The sequence below is a fragment of the Zootoca vivipara genome, chromosome 5 (assembly GCF_965207765.1).
Source record: "Zootoca vivipara chromosome 5, rZooViv2.hap1.1, whole genome shotgun sequence".
Taxonomy (NCBI): domain Eukaryota; kingdom Metazoa; phylum Chordata; class Lepidosauria; order Squamata; family Lacertidae; genus Zootoca; species Zootoca vivipara.
Genome location: NC_142588.1, coordinates 41347945 through 41374745, shown reverse-complemented (window position 1 = coordinate 41374745; position 26801 = coordinate 41347945). Strand labels below are relative to the sequence as shown.

At 42.4% G+C, this 26801-nt stretch overlaps 1 protein-coding gene across 14 annotated transcripts in view; it reads right to left on the bottom strand.

The window, feature by feature from the left end:
• Positions 1-26801, bottom strand: part of CTBP2 (C-terminal binding protein 2) — a 210726-nt gene that overhangs the window by 8009 nt on the left and 175916 nt on the right. For 12 of the 14 annotated variants that reach the window (XR_015949995.1, XR_004693873.3, XR_015949996.1 and 9 more), the window contains 5 exons: positions 15473-15627; positions 9706-9850; positions 5574-5780; positions 2805-3019; positions 839-969 (listed from right to left, as the gene is read on the bottom strand). Coding sequence is in view for 11 of the 14 variants with exons in the window: in XM_088669587.1 (XP_088525713.1) it covers positions 839-969; positions 2805-3019; positions 5574-5780; positions 9706-9850; positions 15473-15627 (853 nt within the window). In the remaining 3 variants the exon portion in view is untranslated. Of the gene's footprint in view, positions 1-838; positions 970-2804; positions 3020-5573; positions 5781-9705; positions 9851-15472; positions 15628-21526; positions 22124-26801 lie in introns of those variants that run through there. The other 2 variants (XM_088669594.1, XM_088669595.1) reach the window with 2 other exon arrangements.

Genomic DNA, 26801 nt, shown 5'->3' with positions numbered 1-26801 from the left:
AAGGCAGGAGAGAAGGGGCAGCATTGAGGGTGGGGAGGAGGGCAAAGGCATGTGCATATATTGTCTTTAAGCAGACAGATGATTGACCAAACTCAAGTCACATTCTCTCTCGTTTTCTTTTAAAGTTGATTTTTATATGGTAAAACATCTCTCATCCACATTTTGCTACACATGCTGTGCGCCATCTGGCTGCCCATTTCATAAAAATAAGTGCTTCCCACATGTCTCTTGATTCCAAGACTTGCTTCTCTTAGATCCTTCCAGCGGTATCCACAAACAAGTTCAGCTTGAGGGGAGACCATCTGCACTGCACGATGATTCAGGCTATGTACACACTCCCCATTTACTCTGCATGCAGTGCACTCCCATTGTTGGTTTGGGAAGCAGTGGACACACGACATTAGCCACAATCCAGATCTTTCCTGTTATGAAACTGCATTTTGACACATTTTCCCCAAACCAGCTTTGATCCAAATTAAGAAAAAGAATGGCCTGACTGCATTTCAAGCTGGTAATGACAGAGAGGGCCACATCTAGCCTTCCTTACCCCTAGCTTAGCATGTCACCTGAAACCAGGTTCTCCTCTTTAACCAGGATAAAGCTACCTGTGGCAACTAGCCACAATGGCTATGTTCTACCTCTGGTGTTGGGAGGCAGTATGCTGCTGACTGCCACGTTCTGAAAATCATAGGAGTACCGCTGTGCTTGGGTCCTGCTTGCAGGCTTCCCACAGGCACCTTGTTGGTTCATTATTAAATGAAAAGAAATGGCCTAGACTGAGCTTTCGAGAACATGCAGGATAGAAGTGCAAAATGCTACAAGTGAGATCTCGACTTACCTAAATGGTTCCGATTCATGCACATCCAGTGCTGCCCCTCGTATCCTTCCTTCCTTCAGGGCTTGAGTTAAGGCCTTTTCATCCACCAGACCACCACGGGCTGTGTTTACCAAAAATGCTCCCTGCCTCATCTGAAGGGAACCAGGGAGAAAGAAAGGAGTGTTCAAGCACTACTATTACCAACAGTGGGACATAAGCAGAGTATTGCCACCACTTCCCTGGCTTACTCCTGTAATGTAGCATCCTCTGGCCTCTGCTCACATACTGTAGGGCAAGGGAGGGGAAGCAGCAGCCCTCAAGATATTGCTGGATTGCAACACCCATCTGACCATGGGTTATGCTGACTGAGACTGATGGGAGTTAGAGTCCAACTGCATCTTGAGGGGCATAGGTTCTTCACCACTGAACTGATTCTATTAACTTTGTGTGTGGGGGGGGGGGAGGAAATCTCTCATCCTAGCAAAGAATGCTGTCATAGTGGGATGAGTTCTGGGTCTGCATGAGGCTGGAGAATATGTGAGTCAGCACAAATACTGATAGCAGCAAAGGAACAGACAAGGCTACAAGCAGATGCTGGAAAGAGATAATTTATTTCATGGGAAATGCCCAATAATTTGTCAACCATCCTCTGGAGCAAAGGGTCTCCTCCTCCAGCAAACGCAACTGACTCAATAACATACCTGTACTTTGGAAATTGATTAATAGAATGAAAGTATATTACCACTTTCCAGCACCAGTGCAAGCCCTGTCTTGGCTTTTGATGTCCTGAATGAGATCAGTGGCACAATGGCACACCATTGCACTTGAGACGAACCCCTGGTATGACAATGTCTAACAGCCTGCTGTGTAAATTTATGAATGAGAGCATTCATACCTGCTGCTGGTTTTTAAATGCTACCTGAGCGCTCTCTTTCAACCTCAAAAGCACTTCTTACAGATTTCCTGAACTCTTCACTATGGTAAATAAATATCCAAATAGCAGAATATACTACTCTGGAAGCATTACATTTTTGCACCAATATACTTTGTGTCCAATGTGCTTTCCTAGGTTATTAAACTCAGTACAATGAACATTATGCTAAGAGTCCATTTGCTACTTATCTATGTGTTCATTTTGCATGGAATAGGGATAATAAAGATAGCTGCAGAACCACAGCAGTATAGGATAACAACAGCAAGACAGAAGCAGATCCCTTAGCCTTTGGGAGATAAATCAGCCATTTGTGAGGTGGGAAGGGAATCTAGAACTCATGACTGAACTAGGAACAAAAGAACAACTGTTGACTGAGATTTCCTCTGGCAGAATTTAATGCAGTTTTTTCAGGTCACCTAGGTGCCCTTTGCCCTGAACATGTCTGGGAAACTGTGCTTGTGTTGGGCTACTCTGGGCATTACTTTATGACACATAGAATCCTAGAATTGTAGAGTTGGAAGGGACCACATGGGCATCTAGTCCAACCCCCTGCAATGCAGGAGTCCCCCCCCCCAACATGGGATTCAAACCCACAATCCTGAGATTAAGAGTCTCATGTTGTTATTTCAAAAGAGGAAGGATGAGGAGAACCTAAATGAAAGACTCCAGCCCAGTTCCTCAAAATGCACTATTTCAAATGAGCCATTGATGTAAGCAAGTCTTTCACCAGCAAGACCAATTGACTAGAGCAAAAAAAGAGAAAAGTATTGTAGGTGTGTTACATTCTGCAACATTAGGCTGCTAACTGTAATTTACTGGCAAGCATTAAGCCAACCTGCTTAAGTTCCATCACTTAACATATATAATGTGCAAAAGACAGATGAGCAGATTAGCTATAACTCTCAACTATCTCAAAGGTAAAAATGCATATGATTATTGTTTGCAGCTGCTTGGCATTATCACTGTGCCAGCAGGAATTCCAGACCCCAGCAGCCACACATTCCTAGAGCGCAGTTGGAGCCAACAAGATGATCCTCCTCCATTCAGAATTACCTGCTTAATCGTAAAGTCATTGATAAGGTGATGATTATGTTCATTGAGGTTACAGTGTAACGACACACAGTCGCTCTGGTATAGCAGATCCTGGAGTGTGTAGACCCGCTGGACTCCCAAGGACCTTTCTATGCCATCCTGCAGGTATGGGTCATAAAAGATCACATTGAAGCCAAATGCCTTGGCTCGAACTGCAACTGCTTGCGCAGTGCGACCTAAGCCAAAAGAAAAAAGAAAAAGGCAGAGAGTTGTCATAATAGGCTTGGCATTCGCTGCATGAATTCCAACGGGTGCATTGAATGGTACCAATTGGCACGACTTGCTGCCAAACGCTTTCTCTGACCACAGCAAAGGTGTTCATGCCGCACTGATTCTCTGCTGCATTATACCCCTGTGTTAGTGCTGCTGAAATGAGGCACCTGAAAAATGGGAGGGAAATGATACTAGCACACTGGTCAGAGCCAAGGAGAGGCACTTTGCAAGTTTTACCACTCGCTTCATGCATCTTACTATCTGCCACATGCCCAATCAATGCTGGGCTACCATACCAGCAGGCTTCATAAATAGGGAGCGAGTTTGCAACATGCCCAAACTGTAACAGCTTTTTCTTTTTGGTACGTTTTTCATGTAGCCCTCAGAATTAAATTGTGGGGCCCAGGTATCAGTCACCTCCCCGACCAGCACTGAAACGCTCTATTCCCAAGAAAATAACTCCTTGTGAATGCAAAGAACAGAAAGCCTACTTGCACTGTCCTGTCACTTCAACGATCTTGACTTTTTATGGTATTATTGGCTTACTTTTTTCTGGCACTACAGAAATGGAAGTTTCTGTAGTGGCCAGTGGGCTACTTTTAGTACATAGGGTCACAAGGTGTGCAAAGCCTGTTCCAGTGGCATAGTAATAATACTGTCCTAATCTGCCTTTAAATGTGATATGGACAATAGCTCTTCTTTTAGACTGCAAGAATTCACGAATGCATACCATGAATATACAAATGATAGCTATTATCAGCAAGCCCCCATTACTCATTACCTGTTACTCATTATATATTTTAAAATGCTGGCACCTTGCCCTAAGCACTTGACAACTGCCTCTTGTCAATTGACCTGGAATTTCATTTAATGTGAAATTGAGTCAGGGGAAAGAGGGGATAACATACCAGAAACCCATCCAGGTATACTGATATTTTAAAATGAGCAAGAGAGTAACAGAGAACATCATGCTTTGTGTCTTTCTCTCTCCTTCCCTACTGTTAGGTTTTTAATCTCCAAGAGCTGCATTCTTAGGATAGAGTCTTACTGCCAACTTAGTTGAAGGTCAAACATGAACCATGTAATGCAGCGTGTAGAAGGGCATTATTTGAATCTGCCTTTAGAATACAAGCAGCTACGGCATTTTTTTTTAAATAAAAAAAGTCCATTAACTATTTGCCAATGCACTTCAGGTGCAATTAAAATGAACAGACATTGCTATATGAATCCATAAAGGGAACGCAACACTAGAGTAATGCCAAATCCTCAAACTGGAAGGAGGGAACTCTAGCGGGCAAGAAATCAAATGTCCATTGCAAATAAGTAACACAGCTTATCAAAAGTATTAAGAGTGCAGATCTTCAGCACCCACAGTGGTCACTAAAGTGATGGGTTCTAGCCACATTTAAGCTTCTGACCTAAAAGAGGAAGTCATGTTAAGAAAATCTGATTATGATCATCTTTGGTAGAACAACAACAACAACAAAACCCCTCTGAGCCTTATTTATTATAAGAGCAACTTGTTTGCTGTAGCCTCCCCCCCCCCTTTCCTTCTGCGCTCTTGCTGAATGGCTATTTAATTGGGCATGACTAAGACAACTGTCATGGTTTGGAAGCAAAGGTTTAATAAGGCTCTTCTGATAAAGAGGGACAGCTGCAGTGCAATCAGCAGGTCATTATCCACAATGTCATTCCAATTCAATGTCACCGCCTGGGCTCAACTAACCGACTTCTACATCAAGATAGGAGTCTTCTTTTCAGAAAATGGAGAGAAAGCCAAATAACCAGACATAATCATGCCTTCATGTCAGAAAGTAGGTGAATGGAATAAAATAATGTGGATTCTGCTGAGATGGTTTTTTCTCTCCCTCTCCCTTTCTTGACTGCCATATTTCTGAACAGATGGAATGGAAGAAGCACACCTATCTTTGATTGCAATTAGTCATTAAAGGACATTGCACAAATGTACAACTCGGGGCCTAGTGTAGAAGAAGTTGGAGAAAAATAGGCGCCAATGCCTATTAATTGGCCAAATTTATACTGAGTGTTCACAGAGGTGGGGTGAACCAAAAGAGTATGGAGTCTCCCAACAGCAACTATTGGAGAGTGACCATAGCTTACAGAGCATGAGCTAGTTTGCAATTGAGCATCTCTAGTCTCATCGGCTGATGGGGCGGTGCTCCTTGTTTTGCATTGTACTGGAACAGTTTAACTCAGGAGCTCTGAGCCCCTCACAAGCAGGGCTTCTGTGGACTGTGTGCTAAAAGCAAGCATATGTTTTAGCTGAATTCTGCAAACTGCATACAGTAAATGATATTTTTCTCCGGTGAGAGAAAAACAGCCGGGGATTTTAAATACCCACCTCCTCCTTCAACACACACTGTGCAAGGCTGCAGCTTCCTCAAGCAAATGTTGCAGTTGCAAAGCACGATGTCAGAATCCATGCAGATCTCCTTGTAAAGCCCAACCCCCTGTTGTTTTAGTGAAAGAAACGTGACCCATTTTGAATAAACATACCAAATCCAATTAGGCCGAGGGTTTCGCCTCTAATACGAGCTGCTCCAGAAGCCACCTCCCGAATCTGTTCCACGCTCTGCACTCTGGTTCCTTCCCTCAGTGCCTGGTAGAGCCAAGTGTTTCGTCTGTAGAGATTCAGGACATGGCACATAGTGGAGTCTGCCGTCTCTTCTACTGCAGCCGAGGGGATGTTGCAAACAGCAATTCCTGGTGAATGGGGCAGAAACCTACGTTTTAGTGATCAAGACCAGGAAATCTCAAGGTTTCACACTAGTGCAAACTTAAAGAATACTTTGAAGGCCACTATCATGGTGTTCCAAGTTAACTATGTTCTCTTATGATCTCTTGGAACAATTCATAATGCATAATATCAGAAGGCTTGAATCCAGACCCATGTTGCATGCTGCAGCTTTAACATGAGAACAAAGAGCTACTAATGGCTACTAGCCATGAGAGCTATCCCCGACCTTCACAGTTGGAGGCAGCAATGCTTCTGAAGAGCAGGAGAGGGGGAGTGCTCTTGTGCTCAGGTCCTGCTTGAGTGTTTCCCACAGGCATTTGGGTGGCCACTATGAAAACCGGATGCAGGACTAGATGGTCCCTTGGCCTGATCCAGAAGGCTCTTCTTCTGTGGTGGTGCTGAAGTCCCTGAGCATAGAAAGACACTGTAGATCAGGCATCCCCAAACTTCGGCCCTCCAGATGTTTTTGACTACAATTCCCATCTTCCCCGTCCACTGGTCCTGTTAGCTAGGGATCATGGGAGTTGTAGGCCAAAACATCTGGAGGGCCGCAGTTTGGGGATGCCTGCTGTAGGTTCTAAGCCAGCCTCCTTCTGCTTGGAACCAGGACAAGGAACCAGGTTCCCCTAGCCCCATGCTGTTGACGCCAACTGGCAGCAGCTCTTTGGAAAAGAAGGGTGTTTTTTCTCACCTGCTCCCTGATTCTTTCAACTGCAGATACCAGGAATTGAACCTGGTGCCTTCTGTATGGAGAGCACTTGCCCTGCCTAAAGCGAACAATCCTTCCACCGGCATTCTTAGAGAGTCCGTTACCACGTGCCTTTTCTGGCCATTTGTACCAGCTTTGAAGCTGATGGCCCTTATGACCTTGGTACAGTGCATCTAAGTTATGGTGCATCTAACGCATCTAACTCATGAATAAAACTCAAAGGAAAGGGGAAATGTATGGAAATTTTAGTAGACTGCACCAGCACCACAGTATGAAAACCATGGCTAAGGATAGGCCCTTTTAAACTTGTTTCATCCCACCCCACACCCCCAAACAAGGCTACTTTGACAAAGAACAAATTTATGAAAAATTCAGGGCCAAATTCAGATATTGTCAACTATTTCCAACCTTCCTGTGGATGTCTGGAATGGAACTCACAGACCACTAGTGTTTGTGGATTATAGTTTGAGAACGTCTGCTCTAGAAGGCACGCAGGAAAAAGCTTGATTGTTGATTCCACATTTTTAATTCAAGCTGGTTTTTATTAGCTTTTGCTTAATTTTACTTCACATCCTGTTTGTTATATGCTGACCATCTATCCTACTTCAGAACGTGACAACTGGTGGTTATAAGCAATAAATCAAAATTGAGCTGATTCCACACAGTATCACCATATGGGGCTGATTTTAAACCAACTAGGGTTTAAAATTAAATGCTGTTTTGTGGAAGTTCTTAGACCAGTGACTCTCAGGTGCTGGTGGGAGTCTGACTCCTTACTCCTTTTAAGTCATCCTTTCCTTAAGATTTCAAATGAGGCTGCCAAGTAATATGGCTTTTCCTGCCCCTTCTAAATGCAGGAAGATTATTCACCTTCATGGGATGGAGCTGCTACCCAAGGTAATGCCTAGACATGCAAGGTGAGATACTAGGGTTAAGTAGTGTAAGCAGCTTTGGCAAAGCATTAACAATGTTCATTCAGCACAGGACTGACTCCTGCCAGGATTCCAGAGAATGAAAAGTTCAGCACAATTTGCTCCTTCTCCAGGCCTGCAGAATTATGTCCCCATCGCACCAGGAATTATGGCATTAGCATACTTTCCTCCATCTGTCCAAAGTACTTTAAAAACAAAACTCAACTTGATCCCGTTGCTCAGATTTAGTCCTTTTATCGATATACAATTTTAAAAATAGCATTAAAAGGCTATTCAGGGGCCTGAAAGCGATCGCCAAACATGCTGTGTATGAAACACTGAATAATATGTACATATTGCTTGCTCTGGGTTGTCAGCTGGTGAGCTTCATGGCTCTGGAGAGTCTTGAACCCATCCCTTGCTTGACACTCTAATGCAGGCATAGGCAAACTTGACCCTCCAGATGTTTTGGGACTACAACTCCCATCATCTCTGACCACTGGTCCTGTTAGCTAGGGATGATGGGAGTTGTAGTTCCAAAACATCTGGAGGGCCGAGTTTGCCTATGCCTGCTCTAATGTCTACACTTGACTACAGTGCACAGTTGCACTTCTCACTGTAGTTTGGTGCTTCCCTATAACAGTATTTCCCCCTTAAATCATCCTGGGCAAATATTTACAGGAAAAGTGGCAGAAGTAGCTCACTTCGTGCTACAGATGAGGGCAGCTGGAGGTGGTATGGAAAAAGATGCAAAGCACTTAAGTAAATGTATAACTTTCACTAGCCACCAAAAGTTTGCCATGGGCAATGTACCAAAATAAGGAGAAAAAACAAGATGGAATTGTAATGCATACATTAAGACCTAAATGTCAAAAAGCCCCCAAAGCCTCAGGTGCCAGTAGGCATTCTTCTCTCTGCTGTCAGTGGTTTTCCTGTTTTAAATGTTACACTGCTATAGGACAAGGATAAAGAGCTATCTAATAATGAGCTGGACCAATAGTCCACCTAGATCACTTATGCCAATTCCGACAGAGTCTTTACAAGACAACTACCGGAGGTATTTTAATCAAGAATGCCAGTGGTGGCTCTTCACTGGACTAAATACTATATCCCAATGGATATAGTAAATATATAGATGTAGGGTTCAGACACACACAATTAAACCAGTTAGAATTACATCTGGTTATATTCTCTTTTTTTCTTACCCCCCCCCCCATTATTTCATTCATTCACTACATGCATAGAACAGCAGCGGACTGGAGACAGGGAAAGAGCCATCAGAAGGAAAATTTCAAAATGTACATGGCAGCCCTTGATTACTTAAAAAAAAAATCCATGGGAAGCTTCTCAGTCTACAAATCTCTGACAGCAAAGTCATGCTGTAAGGAAAACAGCAAAGAGCTCTCAGGCAAGTTAGGGATTTTTTTTAAAAAAAAAAGAGAAAAAAACCTGTAGATGATCCAGCAAAGTGTCTTGTTTAGAATGTCTGCTGTAGAGAATGTGTGTTTCTTTAGTTTTATTAAGATTTACAATGGAGTACTCCTTAGCAATTAATCACTTTAATGACACCCTATCGACAAACATATACAGCTGGCACCCTATAAAGATCAATTTTATTTTATATGCTAATGCAGTGGCACTCATTAGTGATAAAACAATTAACGGTGCTGCTTGCAAACAGCTCACTAGCATTTTAGTAGCACACAGAAATGGCCAATATGTTGTAATTCTTAAATCTAGTTAAGGATAACATAATTAGTTGCCTATGTTTGTTGTCAGGCAAAAAGAGACTTCATTGCTAAGAGATTTAAAACCAAGGGGACTATTGTCTACATGCCAGGCCATTCCATTAAACAATCTTTTTTGAAGAAAGGCTATCCATGTATGCAACAGGCAGCAGCCACCAGAGAGGAGGAGGCAAAGTAACCCAAACCATAGTAATCTATGGACCATCTCTCTGCCAGTAGAGATTCCTGTCCCATCAGAACATTACACGATGTTTTATTCAGTTTACAGTTGATAATGTGGAAGCCCTTAGCTGCAATGAATCTGTGCTATCTGCACTGGATTTCCCATATGGTCTTTGAAGCAGCTGCATCACAGCAAGCAAAACAGAGCTGCTTTGTCGTATGCTGGGATGGAATCAAAGTCACTCCCACCAGAAACCTGCTGTAAACATGATTCTGAGACAATCAAGTAATTTGTTCTACTTAGAACGAAAACCAAAAACTTAGTTAAGGAGGAGGCACTGAAGTTACGTCTAAAACATACCAAGTTCCCCTGCAGCTTTGATGTCTACGTTGTCATAACCGCTGCCTATTCGAACAATGACTCGTAAGGCCTTGAACTTCTCTAGGTCTTCCCGGGTGAGAGTGATAGTGTGGTACATCATTGCTCCAATGGCTTCATTTAAAACCTAACAGACACACACAAAAGAAGGAAATAATAGACATTAGTGAAGCAGATGGACATGTTCCGGTAACAGCTGTTGAAGTCCGGTGATGAGTCATGCACAAACATCTAGCAAGGCACTTGGTTCAATCTGATTAAGTGGTCAAAGACTCCCAAGTAATAATGAAAACGCTAAAGAACTCCAGAATAAATGTGTGTAGCTCTCACTATGTGTGTGTACGTGTGTGCAAGTATGTACGTGTGAAATTTTGCCCCGAAGGATCAGTCTTCATTTGAGGTCAACAGGCTTAAACTCTGGAAGAACTTAGGTGGAATAGGGCCACTGCCTAAACAAGAATCATAAGCAGTGAGAATCTGTGTGTGCTTTGTGCTCTTTTGTCTGGTGTCAAAAATAGAAATACACCACTGCTTCCCTCTGAATGCCTCTGCCCCTGGATAATCTTTCAGTTCTAGAAATATTTTGCATGAGATCCTGGATTGTATCGAGTGCACTATATGCCCCCATGTAGTCCCATGAAAATACCTCAATCAAAATAATACTCAACAATATCTAGATCTTTGCATATCTAAACACTCTCAAATCCCTGGTGATGTAGGCTACTTCTCTTTCAACAACAGTAGTCTAAATGGTAGAAAAGGAAGTGTGAGTTCTCCAAATGGTCAGTGCAACTGGTTCCCAGCTCAATCTATCACTAACTACCTCCTGTTCTCTTTCTCGACTGGAAGTTTATTTTAGCCTCTACACTATCCCTTAGGAAAATCCACACGTATATATTACTGGGTGATGAAAGGACTGATTTCCCCCCTAGATTAAGTAAATATGGGATTTCCCAGAGGTATTTGCAGTCCCTTTCTCTAGCCCCCCAGACTGCTCCCTACATATATGGGCTCTGAATTCAACATGTGGGAGACCAAGATGAAACTGTTCTGGACAAAAGCTGGAGAACACTTTGGATACTTGCTCACTAGTTGACTAGAATTCTGCAGCCCATGAAGCCGCCCTGCTTGTCTATGGCAGTGTTTCCCAACCTTGTGCCTCCAGATGTTTTGGGACTACAACTCCCATCATCCCTAGCTAGCAAGACCAGTGGTCAAGAATGATGGGAATTGTAGTCCAAAAACATCTGGAGGCACAAGGTTGGAAAACACTGGTCTATGGTACTTACTGACAGAGAGTTGCTAGTCCAATGCTAGTCTTAATCGAAGTAGACCAAATTAAAATAATACACACGACCAACATAGATCAATTGATTTCAATGGGTCCAATCTGTGTAAAACTTAGTTGGATACAACTCAAATACAGCAGAACCTCTGGATTAATACACAAGACCATCATACAATGTAGTTAATGAAAAAAAAGGCGCTTGATAGAGGTAATTTTTATCATACACTACCAATCTTCACTGATGCAAGGGGTGGTGAAATACCTCCTACACTTTTTAAAAACAGAGAAAATTGAAAAATCCACTTGATAGCTGGTCATCTGTTTCTAGCCTACGTGAGCTAAACATTTGTTACTGAGCACTCCTGAATATTGAGGTAATATGTGTCACTTTATATTAATAGCAGTTTTATATATTCCAGCGTTTTATTATAAACCAGACGCCATGAACTGTCCTCCTGAACGGTATTGTATTCAACCAAACTCCAGATCATTTCATTCCCAGCTGGTTGCTAGTAGACTGAATGCTGAGCTGGGCTCTTCCATAAGCTGAGCAAAAGCCATCACCAAGCCACAAATGTGCTTTCTCAGTGCCTAGTAGATGAAATACTATGACACTAACAGGAGCTGATGAAAACTGAGAAAAGAGAAGGCAGGATTTGTATTTAGGAGATGGTTATAATCTAATTTTAAAGGGAAATATGATAAAGGAAATATGAAGTTTCCAGACAGTGGTTAAGAGGGGGAGGAGAAAGAGATAAAGCAACAGCCTCTGACATCCAATTGGCCTCATGTGACTGGATACTACAGATCAGAAGGCCCTACATGCCCCAACGGGATTTACACTCTAATGCACAGATTTATACTCTCTGCCAGAGAGTCACTAAGAGTAAAGTTATATTCACCCTCATTATTCCGTACTCAGAGTAAACACAGCATGAAAACAGAAAAGGCTTTGAACAGGCAACATGCTTAAGATACCTTGGATACAGCTCTACATTTGTATTGACCAGGCTATTTACTGCTGATTATTTAAACTAGCGCTGAAGGCTGCCCTACCGAGGGATAATTCCTTAGGTCAGGAGCATTATAAGGACAGACTGAGCGATGAATGACAGTAAGCCTTCTAAGGATTTGCCTGCCACCTCTACCCAGTCATTTTTGATCTTGTCATTCTCCCCTCTCCTCCTCCCCTTTATCTTCATTTCTTGGAGACTTAGGTTTCAAGCCTTCTGCTCACCCAGAAGTATCTCTTTCTACGTGGCATTCAGGGTGAACAACTTTTCAGGTCAACCCTTCTTTGTGCAAAGATATCCATTGATATGTTGTATTTTTTATTGTACACCACTGCAGCATTTTGTAGTGTTTAGAGGTTTATAAATAATCCAAAACAAACATACATAGTGTTCTGAGACAAAGATATCATACATAATTGTTTATTTTTTTCAGAGAATTTGGAATCCTTGAAGACCTGCTCCCTGCCTTTCAGGCCTTTTCCACCTGGCCTGGGAGGGTGGGGCCCTAGCTACAAAAGCTGAGCCTGCTGAGCAGGCTGGGGTATTGTTTAGGGGGTTCTGTTGAGGGGGTGGGTTGTTGCTTTTTGTATCTTTATTTGAGATCTTACGGTTTATGTGGAAATTGTTTAATTTGGTTGTTTACTTTTGATGTTTAATTTATTGTTTATGACTAATTTTTGTTATGCTTGGTTTTTTTTTGTTATCTCACACATGTTCCAAAACTGCTCAAGAGGGTTGAGGCCCCTTCTGAATCAGATTTTTTGGGGGATATGAAGGCTGCAAGGGGTGTGTGAGAGAGTGCAAGGGGTGTGCGTGCAAGTCCCATTGCATGAGCAGAAGACATCTGCTCATGGATGGACACAATCTGATATCATCTTTTGAGAAGTGAATGCCAAATTCTACAGGTTTTATATTATGTGCTCAGTAAAACTACTAATACAGGAAATAGAAACAGCTTTTACAAGTCAAGGTAAGGATCCACCACACCGTAATGATTTAAACAGACTCTAAGTGGCATTCTGCAACGTTTTTTTTGGTCTATTTATTTATTGAAATTATTTTATGCCAGTTTGCAGTTCCAAAAAATATTTTAAAAATTCTAAGCACTTTGCTACCTATCTTAAAACATCAAATGGATTTTGCTGCATTTGAAGCACCAAAGTGACCTCTGACAAGGCACAAGTCTGGCAGTGTAAATGGAGGTCTTGGGCTGCCCAGACAACAAGACTCCCCTTTGGGCCTCACTGATGTGGTCCGAAGGAAAGGAAAGCAATACATTTGGCACCAGCTTGGCTGCAGGAGTTGCTGGAAGGAGGCATTCAAGACACCATCAAATCACCTTAGGGACTCCACTAGGAATCTGTGCTGGGTTTACCGGTAATCCTTAACTTTTTCTCCCTGAAGATGTCTCGTAAGGCAGTGGGTATGGATTGCTCCTCGGGGTTTACTTCCAAAGCCTTTCTCACAAATGAGCATACCTGCTTTCCCATCTGCCCCTCATTTCCCTCTACAGCATGTGCAGAAGCTGAAGGAGAGTCTCCACCTCCATCATTCTGCCCGGACACTGAGGTCCAGCACCGAGGGCCTTCTGGCGGTTCCCTCGTTGCAAGAAGCCAAGTTGCAGGGAACTAGGCAGAGGGCCTTCTTGGTGGTGGTGCCTGCCCTGTGGAACGCCCTCCCTGTGGAACGCCCTCCCAACAGAGGAAAACAACTACCAGACTTTCAGAAGACATCTGAAGGCAGCCCTGTTTAGGGAGGCTTTTCATGTTTAATAGATTACTGTGTTTTATTTTTCTGTTGGAAGCCGCCCAGAGTGGCTGGGGAAACCTAGCCAGATGGGCGGGGTATAAATAATAAATTATTATTATTATTATTATTATTATTATTATTATTATTATTATTGACAGGTGGACCCACTATTGTTCAAGTCTGCTCAATCCGCCAGAGCCCAAGCCTTTGCATGCAGGGGAAGTTGCTAACTCACCAAGGTTTTGAGATCCACTGGCTACCTTCACCTGGTCCAGTTGGCTAATCAAAGCCATTACTGGGGTGTGGCCACTGTCCCAAGCCAACAGCTTCTAGGAGCCATAGACGAGAGCTCAGTGCAGGGGGAAGACTTATGGTGGACAAGGAGCATGACGTGTCCCCCAGGAGAGATACTGCCTCTCCCATAACACCTCATACATTCCACACAAAATAAAACATTACAGATGAAGGCTAAAAACAAAAATACAATAAAGGAAAACAAAATATTCCCTGAAAAGATAAAACAAAAACACTGCAAATAAAAATATAATACAAAGATGTAATAGATGTAATAATTGTATAGAGTACAATTAGCAACAAAACAGAATAACCGAAATAGAAGCTGTGAATGTCCTTGAATTAAAAACCTAAAGGAAGCACTGTCCCCAACTATATTCAGGATGACATTGTAGCTACCTTAAGGCCAAACAAAAGATGTTTCACACACAAAAATTCAAAATGTTCTGCTGATACTTCCCCCTTTTAAAACCAAAAGCACACACGCATGTGGAAATCTGTGGGGAGGAGAGGAATGGCAGGGGACCAATTTTGGGGAGGGGGGGCAACCCTAGTGCGTTGCTCTTCTGTTCCTAATCTCCCCCTCCCGAAGCTAGTTTAAAAGGGGCTGTTTAAAGAAGGGTCCATGTATCTGTTTGGACCTTAGCTTGCCTTTTCAAGCTGCATATTTTGACACTTTTGACAAGGCTTCATTTCTATTACTTCAGCCATTTACTTCAGCCATTTACTCAACCTCATGGGGTCCCTAGCCAATCCAGGTTCAAAAGGTTACTGAAAGACAGTTATCTAATGTTTACATGAAATCCAAGTATGTTTGATCTTTTATACATTAATTCCTTTGCTTTCGCCTATTGATTTTGTATCATTTAAGAAAATCAATCGGGCAGAATAGCTAAATCTGTTCTTCATGAACACATACTGTTTGCAAGTGCACTGAACACAAGGAACACAGCACCTGGACCAGGCAAACTGTTTGCATTAACCTTTTCCCCCTCTTACTCACCTATTTCAAAGCCTATCTAACAAGATCATTCACTTTTTGAATCCAGGAGATTGATTTTGTCTGCCTAAGTAACCAACTTGGTCATAAAATCCAAGACAGGTGCCATCAAAGAAACTTTAGCTCAGAAATTCGCATTTCAGGTGTATCCACTGTTAGTTCTGTTAATCAAAAGAGCAACAGCAATACAAAGAGGAAAAGATAGAGTAAACCAACAAACACACATAATCACAAATTAGGTCTCCAAGACACCTCTTGTAATCCAAAACTGCTTTATTACAAATTTTAGTCATTTTTACTCTAAAAAGCAGTGTACAGGTAAGGGGAACTGAACCTGAAATGGATTCAAAACTAGACAGCCATACTCTCCCTCATCAGGTCGGTCTACAAAACCATTTTCTTTACCTTTTCGTGGATTTCCTGAGTTGATTGCGCATCACAGAATGCAACAGTAGCCAAGTCCTTCAAAATGGGCATCTCCACTGTACAGTCCCTTCCATCTAGTAAAGCCACCAATGGACGAGGATGCATAGGGCCATTCATTATTTGCGGGCGAATACCTGGAACCAAATGGAGCATAAGTGTTAAACCAACTTAATAGTACCCCTGATTGGCACATGGGTTCATCTGAAACTGTAGTAAGCAGTATTGGCTTTGTAAAAGGATCAGGATGCTACTTGAGAAGGGTAGTCTGAGTTTAACTTCTGGTTTCTCTATTGTACCTCTACCTGAATCAACATTTGGACAGTTTGCAGTGCAGTCTTATATATGGTGCTTCCAGGTACAGGATTGCAACCATGTGGTTTAAATGGAGCCAGGTTGGTCTATTAGAGGAAATGGCTCACTGCCTCAATCAACCTCAGCCTGCCCTGCCCCTCCACTTGCATTCTTACTTACAATCAGTCCAGGGAGTGGGGCTGTGACTTTGCCTACTGTTGGATCTCCCTGCCTTCTGCAGTCCGACCACCAGTCACAACTGCATTGAGCTCTTTATATTTACCACCCAGGCACTGAGCCCAACTAGCATCAACGATGCTACAGTTTCAGGTGTTCCCAAAACACAGGTTGTAGTGTAACATCCCCTTCTTTCTAAGGGGAGGAAAAACAAAGGACCCCTAGAAAAACGGAGAGCAAAGTGGAACAGACACCCCTTTATTCCCAGAGGAGATGAGTGACCAGGTCCTTTAAATGGGACAAAGGCCCAAAATATCATTAAACACAACACCTAAAACACCACCATCACCATGTAGACAGCAATCTGATTTCACACAACTCTGTGAAGAATTGAAGCCCAGTGGCTTTGAGGTATTATTTGATTCGAAATGCACCACATTGTCTCCCTATTATTTTACTTGAGGAATTTCTGTTGGGCCTGCCTCATGGGATGCTGTTTCTGTTTCTGAAGCAGAGCAGAGTTTCATAAACAGTTTGTGAGGTAGCATGAGGGTTTGCTGTTGCAAGGAAAGGGAAAAACAGCAACAACAGCAACAGCGAGAATCCTGCAGGGTGGGGTGGGGGTTATATGCCAGAGCTTACCTCAATACCTCTTTGGGCCTCAGCTTGAGGCATGCATTGTACTTTTTAGATGTGGTCCACAAACCGCTATGAGTACCGACATTCAGAGCACACTTCTCAACATGCACACAAACAGCTGGGGCTCTGTGCGATATAGGCCAGTAACTTCAAACAGTAAAAGCCACTTTTGAAAGTGCTGCCCTAAGGGATGCTTTTCTGACAAAGAAACTTAGCGTTATCTTACTAGTTTTTCTCTCTCTTAAAGACTCAGGGCCACAGTTCAGTTACAACACATGCTATTGAATTCTCTGCAACTCTATCTAAGTAACGCAAATACGTCATTAATTGCTTTAGAATTACCTCCCTGTTAAGCCTGGGCCTTCCTAATTTTTCATAGAAGAGTGATTTAAGATTACTCCCTTTGATAAAACACTGGGTTGTTTAAAATCACTCTCTTTGATTTTCCGTGCTAAAGTAAAAAAAGAAAGAAAGTATTTATAGAATGTAATCCATGAATGGTTTAAGTTAACAGGGAAGCTATAAATACATAACAAGCTATGTCATGCAATCCTACAAGTCATCAAAAAGTTAAGACAAATAATACCTGAATTTCCTGTTCTATTAAAACAAATTGCTACATTTATCGGTAAATACGTAAGCCTCTTATGCTTCCCTTATTGTTTTAAAGTACAGAGAAGTGATGCCTCAGACCAGGGCGGGGGAACCTGTGGCCTTGGATCATTGGAGTCCAACTACTGGTAGCTTATCTAATGGTCAGGAATGGTGAGAGCTCTAGTCCAACAGCATTTGGAGGGACCAAGTTCTTTACTTGTGCATTAGACAGATATTAAAGATGTTCTTAGAGTCACTGTGAAAATGCCGAAAGAGAGAACTTAGGGAAGAGGATGTTGTTCTTGACATCCGTCTGCCTCAAGAAATAATGGAGTGTGCCTCAGGGGATGAAGTCAAACTTCTGAAGAATCACAACGCCTGCTGCAGCTGCAGAGACCGGTAACTCGCAACTGCTGCCTCCCGAGTTGTTTTTGCTGTGTTAGCAGCACTGAAGTGACCTCTCCAGGATGCAAGCCTGAGCAGTGGGTATGGAAGTTCTGGGCTGCCCCATGAGGTAAAGGCTAAAACTGAGATCCTTGGCTTGAAACATTTGAGACAGCATCCCAGCATCTAACTGAGTTGGACAGAATGCCTAATGAAGACTAAATAAGCACTTGTGCCTGGAAAAGGGCAACATCTAAGGTAAAGAGCAACAAATCTGATGCCAAAGAAAAAAAAGAATACTGCATTTGTGCTTCTATTTAGGGTGCTATGTAATAGATATCATATTAGCTTAATATATGGCATATGGATGTTGACAGGAAAAACAAGGACAATATGCTGGATCACAGAGTGGTCTTAAGTGAAATGAGTTTTAATTAACCCTTGTAACATTACAGGAGTACAGGATGATATACACATAGAACAGGGTCCCCAAACTACGGCCCCCGGGCCGGATGCGGCCCAATCGGCCTTCCAATCCGGCCCGCGACGACCCCCGCCGCCCGCTGCCGCCGCCCGCTCTCATGGCGCGCGGCGCAGCGACGATCTAAAAAATCGGCAAAAAATCGCCGAAAATCCTTTGTGCGCATGCGTATGGGCCTCTCCCGACCCGGAAGAGGTCATTTCTGGTGCACTTCCGGGTCGGGGGAGGCCCATACGCATGCGCACAAGCGATTTTCGGCGATTTTTCCCCCGCCCGTGTGCGTGTGCGCATGCGCACGGGCGCACACTCCCCTGCCCTCCGGCCCGCTGCGCGCGCACTCCCCTGCCCTCCGGCCCACTGCGCGGTCGGCGCGGCGGGCACCGGCCCGCCGCGCGGTAAGTCTGGGGACCCCTGACATAGAACAAATGAAAATTCTGTCTTGGATGCAGGGCTTGCTTACAATGGGTATCTGTGCCACCCCTAGACGCTCCAACTGCCTTCAAGGGATGCAGGCCAATTTGACTGAGAGGGAGTTATTTGGAAGGTGATAGCAGGGGGTTCACAGGTGTGGAAAGCAGCAGGGCAAAATGGAGGTAAAAGGGAGCAGACAGGTGCTTATGGCACTGAAATGCATTGGACTGGCTTTTGTGAAGTTATGGCTTGAGAATTTAAGGAGAAATTTAACCTAGCTCTTGTCTTGTGCATTTCATATATCTGAAGAAGCCTCTCCAGCTACATTGTTCAGCCCAGACACTGAGGTTCAGTTCTGAGGGCCTTCTGACGGTTCCTTCAGTGCCGAGAAGTGAAGTTACAAGGAACCAGGCAGAGGGCCTTTTTGGGAGTGGTGACTGCCCTGTGGAATGCCTCCTATCAGATGTCAAGGAGAAAAACAACTACAGTGGTACCTCTACTTACGAATAACTCTACTTACGAACGTTTCTACTTACAAACGGAGCTCCGTCCGCCATCTTGGATGCAGTTTAGATAGGATTTTTTCTACTTACGAATTTTTAGATAGGGTTGCTTCTACTTACGAATTTTTTCTCCCAAATCATTCCTATGGGATTCGACTTACAATTTTTTTTGACTTACGAATGTGCGTTCGGAACGCATTAAATTCGTAAGTAGAGGTACCACTGTATACGACTTTCAGAAGTCCCGTATCAGGAAGTTTTTAATATTTGATGTTTCATCATGGTTTCTTTAATATTCTGTTGGAAGCCGCCCACAGTGACTGGAGCAACCCAATAATAATAATAATAATAATAATAATCATTATTATTATTTCACATGTAGTTGTAAGTTAATGAATATATTTGAACAAATGGAAGTTTAAATGAAATATTTGCAAGTAATACATAAATATTTGCAAGCAACACAAACATCAGATATATTAAATATACCCATTTATACCTGCATTTACTGCAAAGTAATGCATCTTCCAGCCTTGTATCCAGATGGAAGTGCAACTGTGTCACAGTATGCATGGCTGAGTGCTGAGATGATTTGGATAAGTGAAAGAAGCTTGCCCTAAGCAGATAACCAGGATAGGGGGGGCACATAAAACTGTAAGGCTTACAATCCAGAGCTGAATGGCTATGCTTTGTCCCAACAAACCTTTCTTCCTGGTTGAATAAAGTGCTCCGACTGTACTTAGACTCTGGTGCACAGTCTCTAGGATTGAGAATATCACTTAATGACAGCCTCGCCTTGTTACTGTCAAGGGCAGAATGGGGAAGCAAATCAGAGGATAATTGAAGCTAGATTCCCTACCAGGACAATGGCTTCAGACTGCGGCTGCCAGTTTATACACTGTGTATCACTTCCCATGTTTCTCAATAATTTGTAATCAGAGCTTAGTTCCTTAGGAAAGCAGGAAACATTTACTAGCGACAATACAGTTAGGGTCGGTGCCTGCTTCTTGAAACCATAAAATGCCAAGCACCAAAGGCAGTTATCTCAAACTTTATTACCCAATTAAATAAGTGATTTTAAGCAAGGCAAGAGAAATGTAGCCTTCTTTCCTATAGCAGGCTTGAGAGTGCCGATGACCTAAGCTTTTCAAACAATGCCAAGCCCCTGCATTGATTTAAAAAAAAACACACAAAAAACCTAAGGATAAACATTAGAGGGAAATGTGACTAAAATATTTAAGAAAGATTTCTCCCTCTTACTCTCCAACTTAGAGGAGCTGGATGAAGTCAATTACTTCAACTTGACAGAAACAAAACTTTGGAACGGGAGGAATAGGAGAACAGGATGTGCCAGTACGTAATTGCTTTTCAGTACAGAGCATGAACTGATCTGCAACCCCCAAAACCATGCAACACAACGTTAAGACTCCCAGCCCTAACAGTATGGTTAAAATAGCTGACCTCTTGCCACACCTTCCCTGCAAACACAGATACACAGCACTAGTTATACACATATTTGAAAAATATAAATTATAGTTTAAAGGCTTTCATGCCTGTAAATACTGTATCAAAACCTAAGCCCATGGATTAGAATTGATGGGGGGGGGGAATGCAAATGAATAGTTTCAAACAATATATGACGTGTACCATGGCTGCTCCTGTAGCAAATGCTTTACTGATAACACAAAGGACCAAAAACAAATTACTTCATCTTCTAAGTAGAAATGCTCAAATCAGGTAGCAATTTTAAAAGGTACGAAGCCACCCTTCCTTCTATCACCTTCGTTTATTTATATTGTGAAACCATGCATCTTACTTCTGCAACCATCATCTTAGACCACATTTGTCTGGGACATGAATCAAAGGAAGTGCAGCATTTAAGAAAGTAAAACAGTGAGAGATGATAAACTACATGTTTTTGTATGTACAGAAAGCAAATCAGAGAAAGGGCCAGAGGAATAAAAGCGTACCATTCTATTCAACGGGAACTAAGTGCCAATAAAGCAGGGTGTGTACAATAGGAAGGAAACAGAACCCAATTTTCTGACCAGAGTATCAACAAGCTGCCCCAGAACTGTTTTCAAAATTAAGATTGTCTGTTTTCTCTTTCCAAAGCCTTCAAATATCAAGCCAGTTGTCAGAAGCATTGTTCAATAAATATTTTCTGGCTTTTTCAGCTCTCTGTGGAGTTTAGCCAATGTTTCAGTGGAGAGCTTTTAAGGAAAGGAGGGGGAGGGAGGGCTTTCTATGTACACTGAGATCTCAAAACTACTCCATCCCACTCACAAGCTGCACAGCTTGTTGCACCCAGCTCAATGTATAAAGTGCTTTTGTTGCATTTTTTAAAAATACACAAAGCCTGCTTGTCCTCTTTTGCAGCTCCTCCCCATTGCCACCCACTAGTATCCGATTCCAATGGCACCCCTGCCAAGAGAATTAGGGAGGACTCCCTGGTAAATGGCAGCCTTTGTGTGGCTGGAAGACGCCTGGTACTATCTCACCGAAACAAAAGCAGAAGAAGCCATTTGCCTAATTCTTATTAATCTCACTTGCCTACGCCACACAGCTTCAGCTTCGTCGCCGTCTTCTTCTTTTTTAAAAAACGAAAAGGATTTAAACATCTTCTCCGGCAGTATATAAAAAGTGCATCAAGCAGCAAGCCAAGTGTTGCCTTGAATTACTCGCTTGTAACAATAGTCGCTGCAGTTCTTAAAAGTCAATGGCACACTTTATTAAACAAACAGGAAAGAAAAACAGGAAATTTCCCCTTGCCTTGAAAACGTTGCCTCCACATTCTTCGTCTTATTAAAAAATGCACATGGTAGAGAGGAGGAGGAGGAGTAGAAGGAAGGAGGAGAAATAAAAAGCATAAGAGAGGGAAAGGGAGGGGGCAGAAAAAGTATAAGATACTACACTACTGTTCGGTGTGCCGACTCTCCTCTCGCCTACAAGGGGGTATCTTCAAACAAGCATCCCCACGGCCCACAGCTGCAAAGTCTGGAGACAAATGTCTCTTTGAACACGGGAAGCAAAAGAAAAGGCTTTTGTCCTGCTACAGAAGAACAGTCTGAAATTGCTAGAGGAGTTATAGTCACCTCTCTGCGGCTCCCAACTCTTTCGAACACTCCCTCCAGACCTTGCTGCCGCTTTTAACTAATCAAAGTTTGTCGTCCCCCGTCCCAACTCCCCCGGCAGCCCTTGAATGAAATCATGTGTGTGCTGGTCAAAATAATAACAATAAGTAAACTTTACACTGGGCACTCTGAATTGTGTGTACATGTCACCCTCTCCCTTCCCCCAAATAACTGACTTGTACATTTGCCCCACTTTCCTAGTTATCTCAAAAACGTATTTAATCTGTGCCACACCCCGTTATTTCACAACTTAAAGTGAAACATGATCTGTTAATGTAGGCTATGTATTTGGGTGTATGCCTCTGGCTGCAGCAGAAACAACAGCCACCAACAGGAGTTTAGATAGATGCCCCCCACCCTTCAGGCCACACACAAAGGCTTTGCCAAACACCTGCTGCCACTCATGTGACATATTTTGTAAGTAACCACACAGATGCTCAAGTTAGCAGGACCAACATGCCAGCTAAGTAGCTAGGAACAGGGACTGTGTCTAGCACTGCGACATCAGTATCTGTCTGCTGGGAACTGAGCTATAAGGGGAACTAACAGTGTCCAATACATTTTCACAGTTTTAAAAAGTTGTGGAGAGTTGTTGAGGAAACCAGAAGGCTTTATCCAGATGACCATAACCTAAGAGGCTAAACCTGAAGGGCAGGAAGAAATCTGGGGAATAAAACTACTACACTGCATGGGATCTTGCACAATGATATCCAAGCAAGAATTAAGCAAAATGTACTCATAATTTTTAAAAGGTATTACGGAATTCATAGAGGTGAGATGAAACAGTTAAAAATAATGGGAAAGGTTTATGCTGCGCAAAACTTAGTGACTAACCCAGAGGTTTGAAAGTGGTTCTAATACCTCCACAAAAAGACAGTCAATCGTCTTGGATGAAGAATCTGTCTTACACAAGAAGCCACACTCATGTATGGCATGAGAAAAGCCACATGTGAAATGGAATGGGCAGGTGCTGAACCAGGCTAGAAGGGAAAATTACAAAGGCTGCAAGAAAGGTATCAGAAATCAAGCTGGATTGTCAGTACTGTACCTATATTGCAAACACTTATGCATAACCTTCCACTGTAATTCTAAGTGGTTAACTTTAACTGGCTTGTGCTTAAATGTATAGATAACTCTGCCATCTGCTGTGATGTAAATGAATTTTGAAGTTTAAAATTACTTACATCTGTAGTGTCTTTAAATGCCACGTTGCCTACAGTACAGTCAGTAAATGTGTCTAGATCGTGCAATCAAGTGTTGTTGGAAGGATTTCAGTTGCTAAGTCCCAATAAATGTGCACAAGGCACCTGGAAGAGTTTGGTCAACCCACCTACCTGCTCATCTAGTATGGCAGGGCTGACCACCAGAGTCCAGGAGTAACCATTCCTGAAGACCTTGAAGGAGACCTCTGCTAAGGAAGATTGTTCTATCAGCTGATCAATCATTAATATATCCTTCTTGGACAAGGTGCCTAAGTAGATAGGAACTCTGAGATAACACATAATATGGATTTCTATCAGTACAGCTTCAGAACTAGGTTTGGCATGGACTGGGTTTGGTCACTAGATAACCTTTGCCAGAAGAATGACTCCAAGAACCAAATCCCTTTTAGTTCACACCCAACAAGAACTTGTATCAAAATCCCTGCCCATTTGTCTACAATTAGGCAGGTTTCTTATCTGGGGGTACTTCTCTCATTTTCAAACAAAACACCATTATTTTCAAACAAAACACCATAAAACAATAGGGAAGATTAAGTGAATCTTAAAAAGAAAAGAAAAATCCCAAAACTGCAAAGGCAACCCTTTTCAAGCCAAATCAAACAATCTCCAAAGTGCTTCAGACCAAAATATTGCTCTTTTCTGAAGTGAGCTCCAAGCAAAATCTTGTAGTCAATGGATTATCAGTACAGTATGCTGATGACACTCAGTTTAGGGAGGGACCATAACTCCATGTGCTTCACATGAAGATAGGCCCATGTTCAATCCTGGGGTCTCTAGTTAAAAGGATCGGGAAACAAACAATGGGGGATACCTCTCTGCCCGGGACCCTGGATGATTACTACTAGCTGGAGAAGACAACACCAGGCTAATTGGTCAAATAGTCTGGTATAAGGCAGCTTCATATGCTCTCCCTTTATTCTTTTGGGGGAGGGACTGTGGCTTGGAGGGAAAGTGCATTGTTTTCATGCAAAAGTTTGCAGGTTCAGTACCTGGCATTTCCAGTAGGACTGGAAAAGGCTCCTGTCCAAAGCTCTGGAGAGGTGTTGCTTCCAGAGTAGTAGATTCTGTGGTAACTGAGTATCAGGCATCTTTTTATGTTCCTGCTTCTACTTCTCATCAAATTCAGGTAAAGCTGTAGAGATGCTGACCCTGTGTCTGGAATCAGTAATCATAGCTGCCAAGTTATCCCTTTTTTAAAGGGATTTTCCCTTATGCTGAATAGGCTTCCTCGCGAGAAAAGGGAAAACTTGGCAGCTATGTCAGTAATATGCTGAACTAAGACCAACAAACTGTATCAGGGTCAGTACTGAGAAGCTTGAGTCATGTTGAATTGATGGAGCAATAGAAATACTTCATTCTTGTATACCATGTTATTTTTCTAGAAAAAGAGGTACTGGAATCCACCATGAATGAGCCCCTTATTATCTTAGAATGGCAGTGTTGCCCACCTGAGAGGAGTTACAGCTGAAAAAAGCTCTGCTTGTATATATCTATCTATCTGTATCTGCACTCATACAAGCTGTTATGTATTTAGTATATCAACGTCTGGAACTGTACTGCTGAGGCCTTATTTTCTGCAACAGAAAGCTATTTGGACCTTAAGCTGCCTCTGTGTGGCGACTGAAAGTGTGGGCAACTTTCGCTATGTGGGTATCTGACCTCAGATTCCCAACATAAACTGAAGCTCAATGCAGGCAAGGTAGATATATTGTTGGTGGGTGGTTCTGACTTGAGTTATAGTGTCCAACCTGTTCTGAACAGGTATGTACTACCTCTGAAAGACCTGGTTTGCAGTTTTGATATGCTATCAGATTCAGCGTTGACATTAATTGCTCAAGCACTTTATGTACATCAGCTTAAGCTGGAACATTGACAGTGACCCTCCTGGACAGAGATGGCCTCTCTCCAGTGGCACAGTCTCTTGTAATATCCCTTTTGGACGACATGTCTTGCACATGGAGCTGTCACTGAAAGAAATCTGGAAACTGGATTTGGTGTAAAACACAGTGGTTAGATTGCCAAATGAGTTTGGGAATATGGGATACAAGACACCAGTTTTTAAAGAGCAACACAAGTTCCCAATCCCTTCCAAGAACTATTCAACATGCAGCTTGTAACACGGGAAGTTGTACAGCTTCATCTTCCCACCTGAACCTGAATTTATATTATGATACAGTAATTTCCCCAGATGTCCTGTAGAAATAAGGCGGGTAATAACTAAGGGTTATTTGATTTTTGGTTATGGAGCCTTTTTGGTTATGGAACCGTTATCCTGGAACTTTCTCCCTAGAAATGATGCTCTCTGTTTTGGCACTGGGTGAAAACTTTCCTATCTGCACCTGCCTTGTCAGGTTTTAAAAATACTTTCTGAGCTTTATTTTTAATGCAGAATTGTTATTTATTTTGCTTTTAATGCCTTAATGGTTTTGGTATTGTTATTTTATTGGACACTGCTTTGGGATCCCTTCTGGGAAAATGAACGGAGGAATAAAATGTTAAAGTAAATAAATAAACAAGCAAAGAAACACAGAGAGAGATCCATGCACCTAAGCCTCTAAAGGAATGCTTATTATTTATTAGCTAGGATAGGTAACTTAACAGCAGCTAAGGAAATACCAAGCCATCAAACAAGCAAAGAGCAGTACAAAGAATAATTACTAAATGCTGATTTAAATCCACAGTGGCTATAACCACGAACAATGCTGCTGATCCTGCCTCTAGTGGCGCCACATCCAACTCCCTGCTGTTCTCAACACGAGAGAGAGAGAAGAGAAAGGTCAATAACTGGCTACGGAGTTGCTGATCCAGAACTATATTCACATAAACAGTTCCTAAACTCAACAAATTAATTTTTGAAATGGGAATGCTACTACCAGAGACAGTATGATCCATTGCTGAACTAAAAAATAAATAAATGTTTAATATATGCCTACTTAGGTATGTCAGTACTCACTATTTTTTAACATCAGTTTCCTTCTGTGAAATGGGAATAATGGTATATGTGCTAGAATATTGACAAGTCAAAGAGAACATTTTGAAAGCGGAACATTTTCATAATACTTTCAACTAGAGGAATGCAGAAATGCAGAGAAGACCACATTTTGTGCTTTCCCACTGTAGCCAAGTGACATTTCCATTTATTTCAGGCATCACAAAGAATATGGATGATCAGCAGAGGGAACCCTTGCTAATTCCACGAACTTAACAAATGAAACCCACCAAGACAAATAAAATGCATGCCACAGCTTTTAGCTGTGTAAATATTCACCACATCCGGTTTATGGAACCAAAGTTTTATAAATTCATCTGCAGCATAGGCTAATAATGCTAGCTCGCTCACCAGTTTGTTTTAAGGATTTTTGAGATAATGCATGCAAACTGTTTTGAGCATCTAATACTAAGTGGAGCTAAGACACCAGGCAATTGATGATCAAGTATTGTGAATAGAAGGCGTATTGTCCTCCCTGTCTG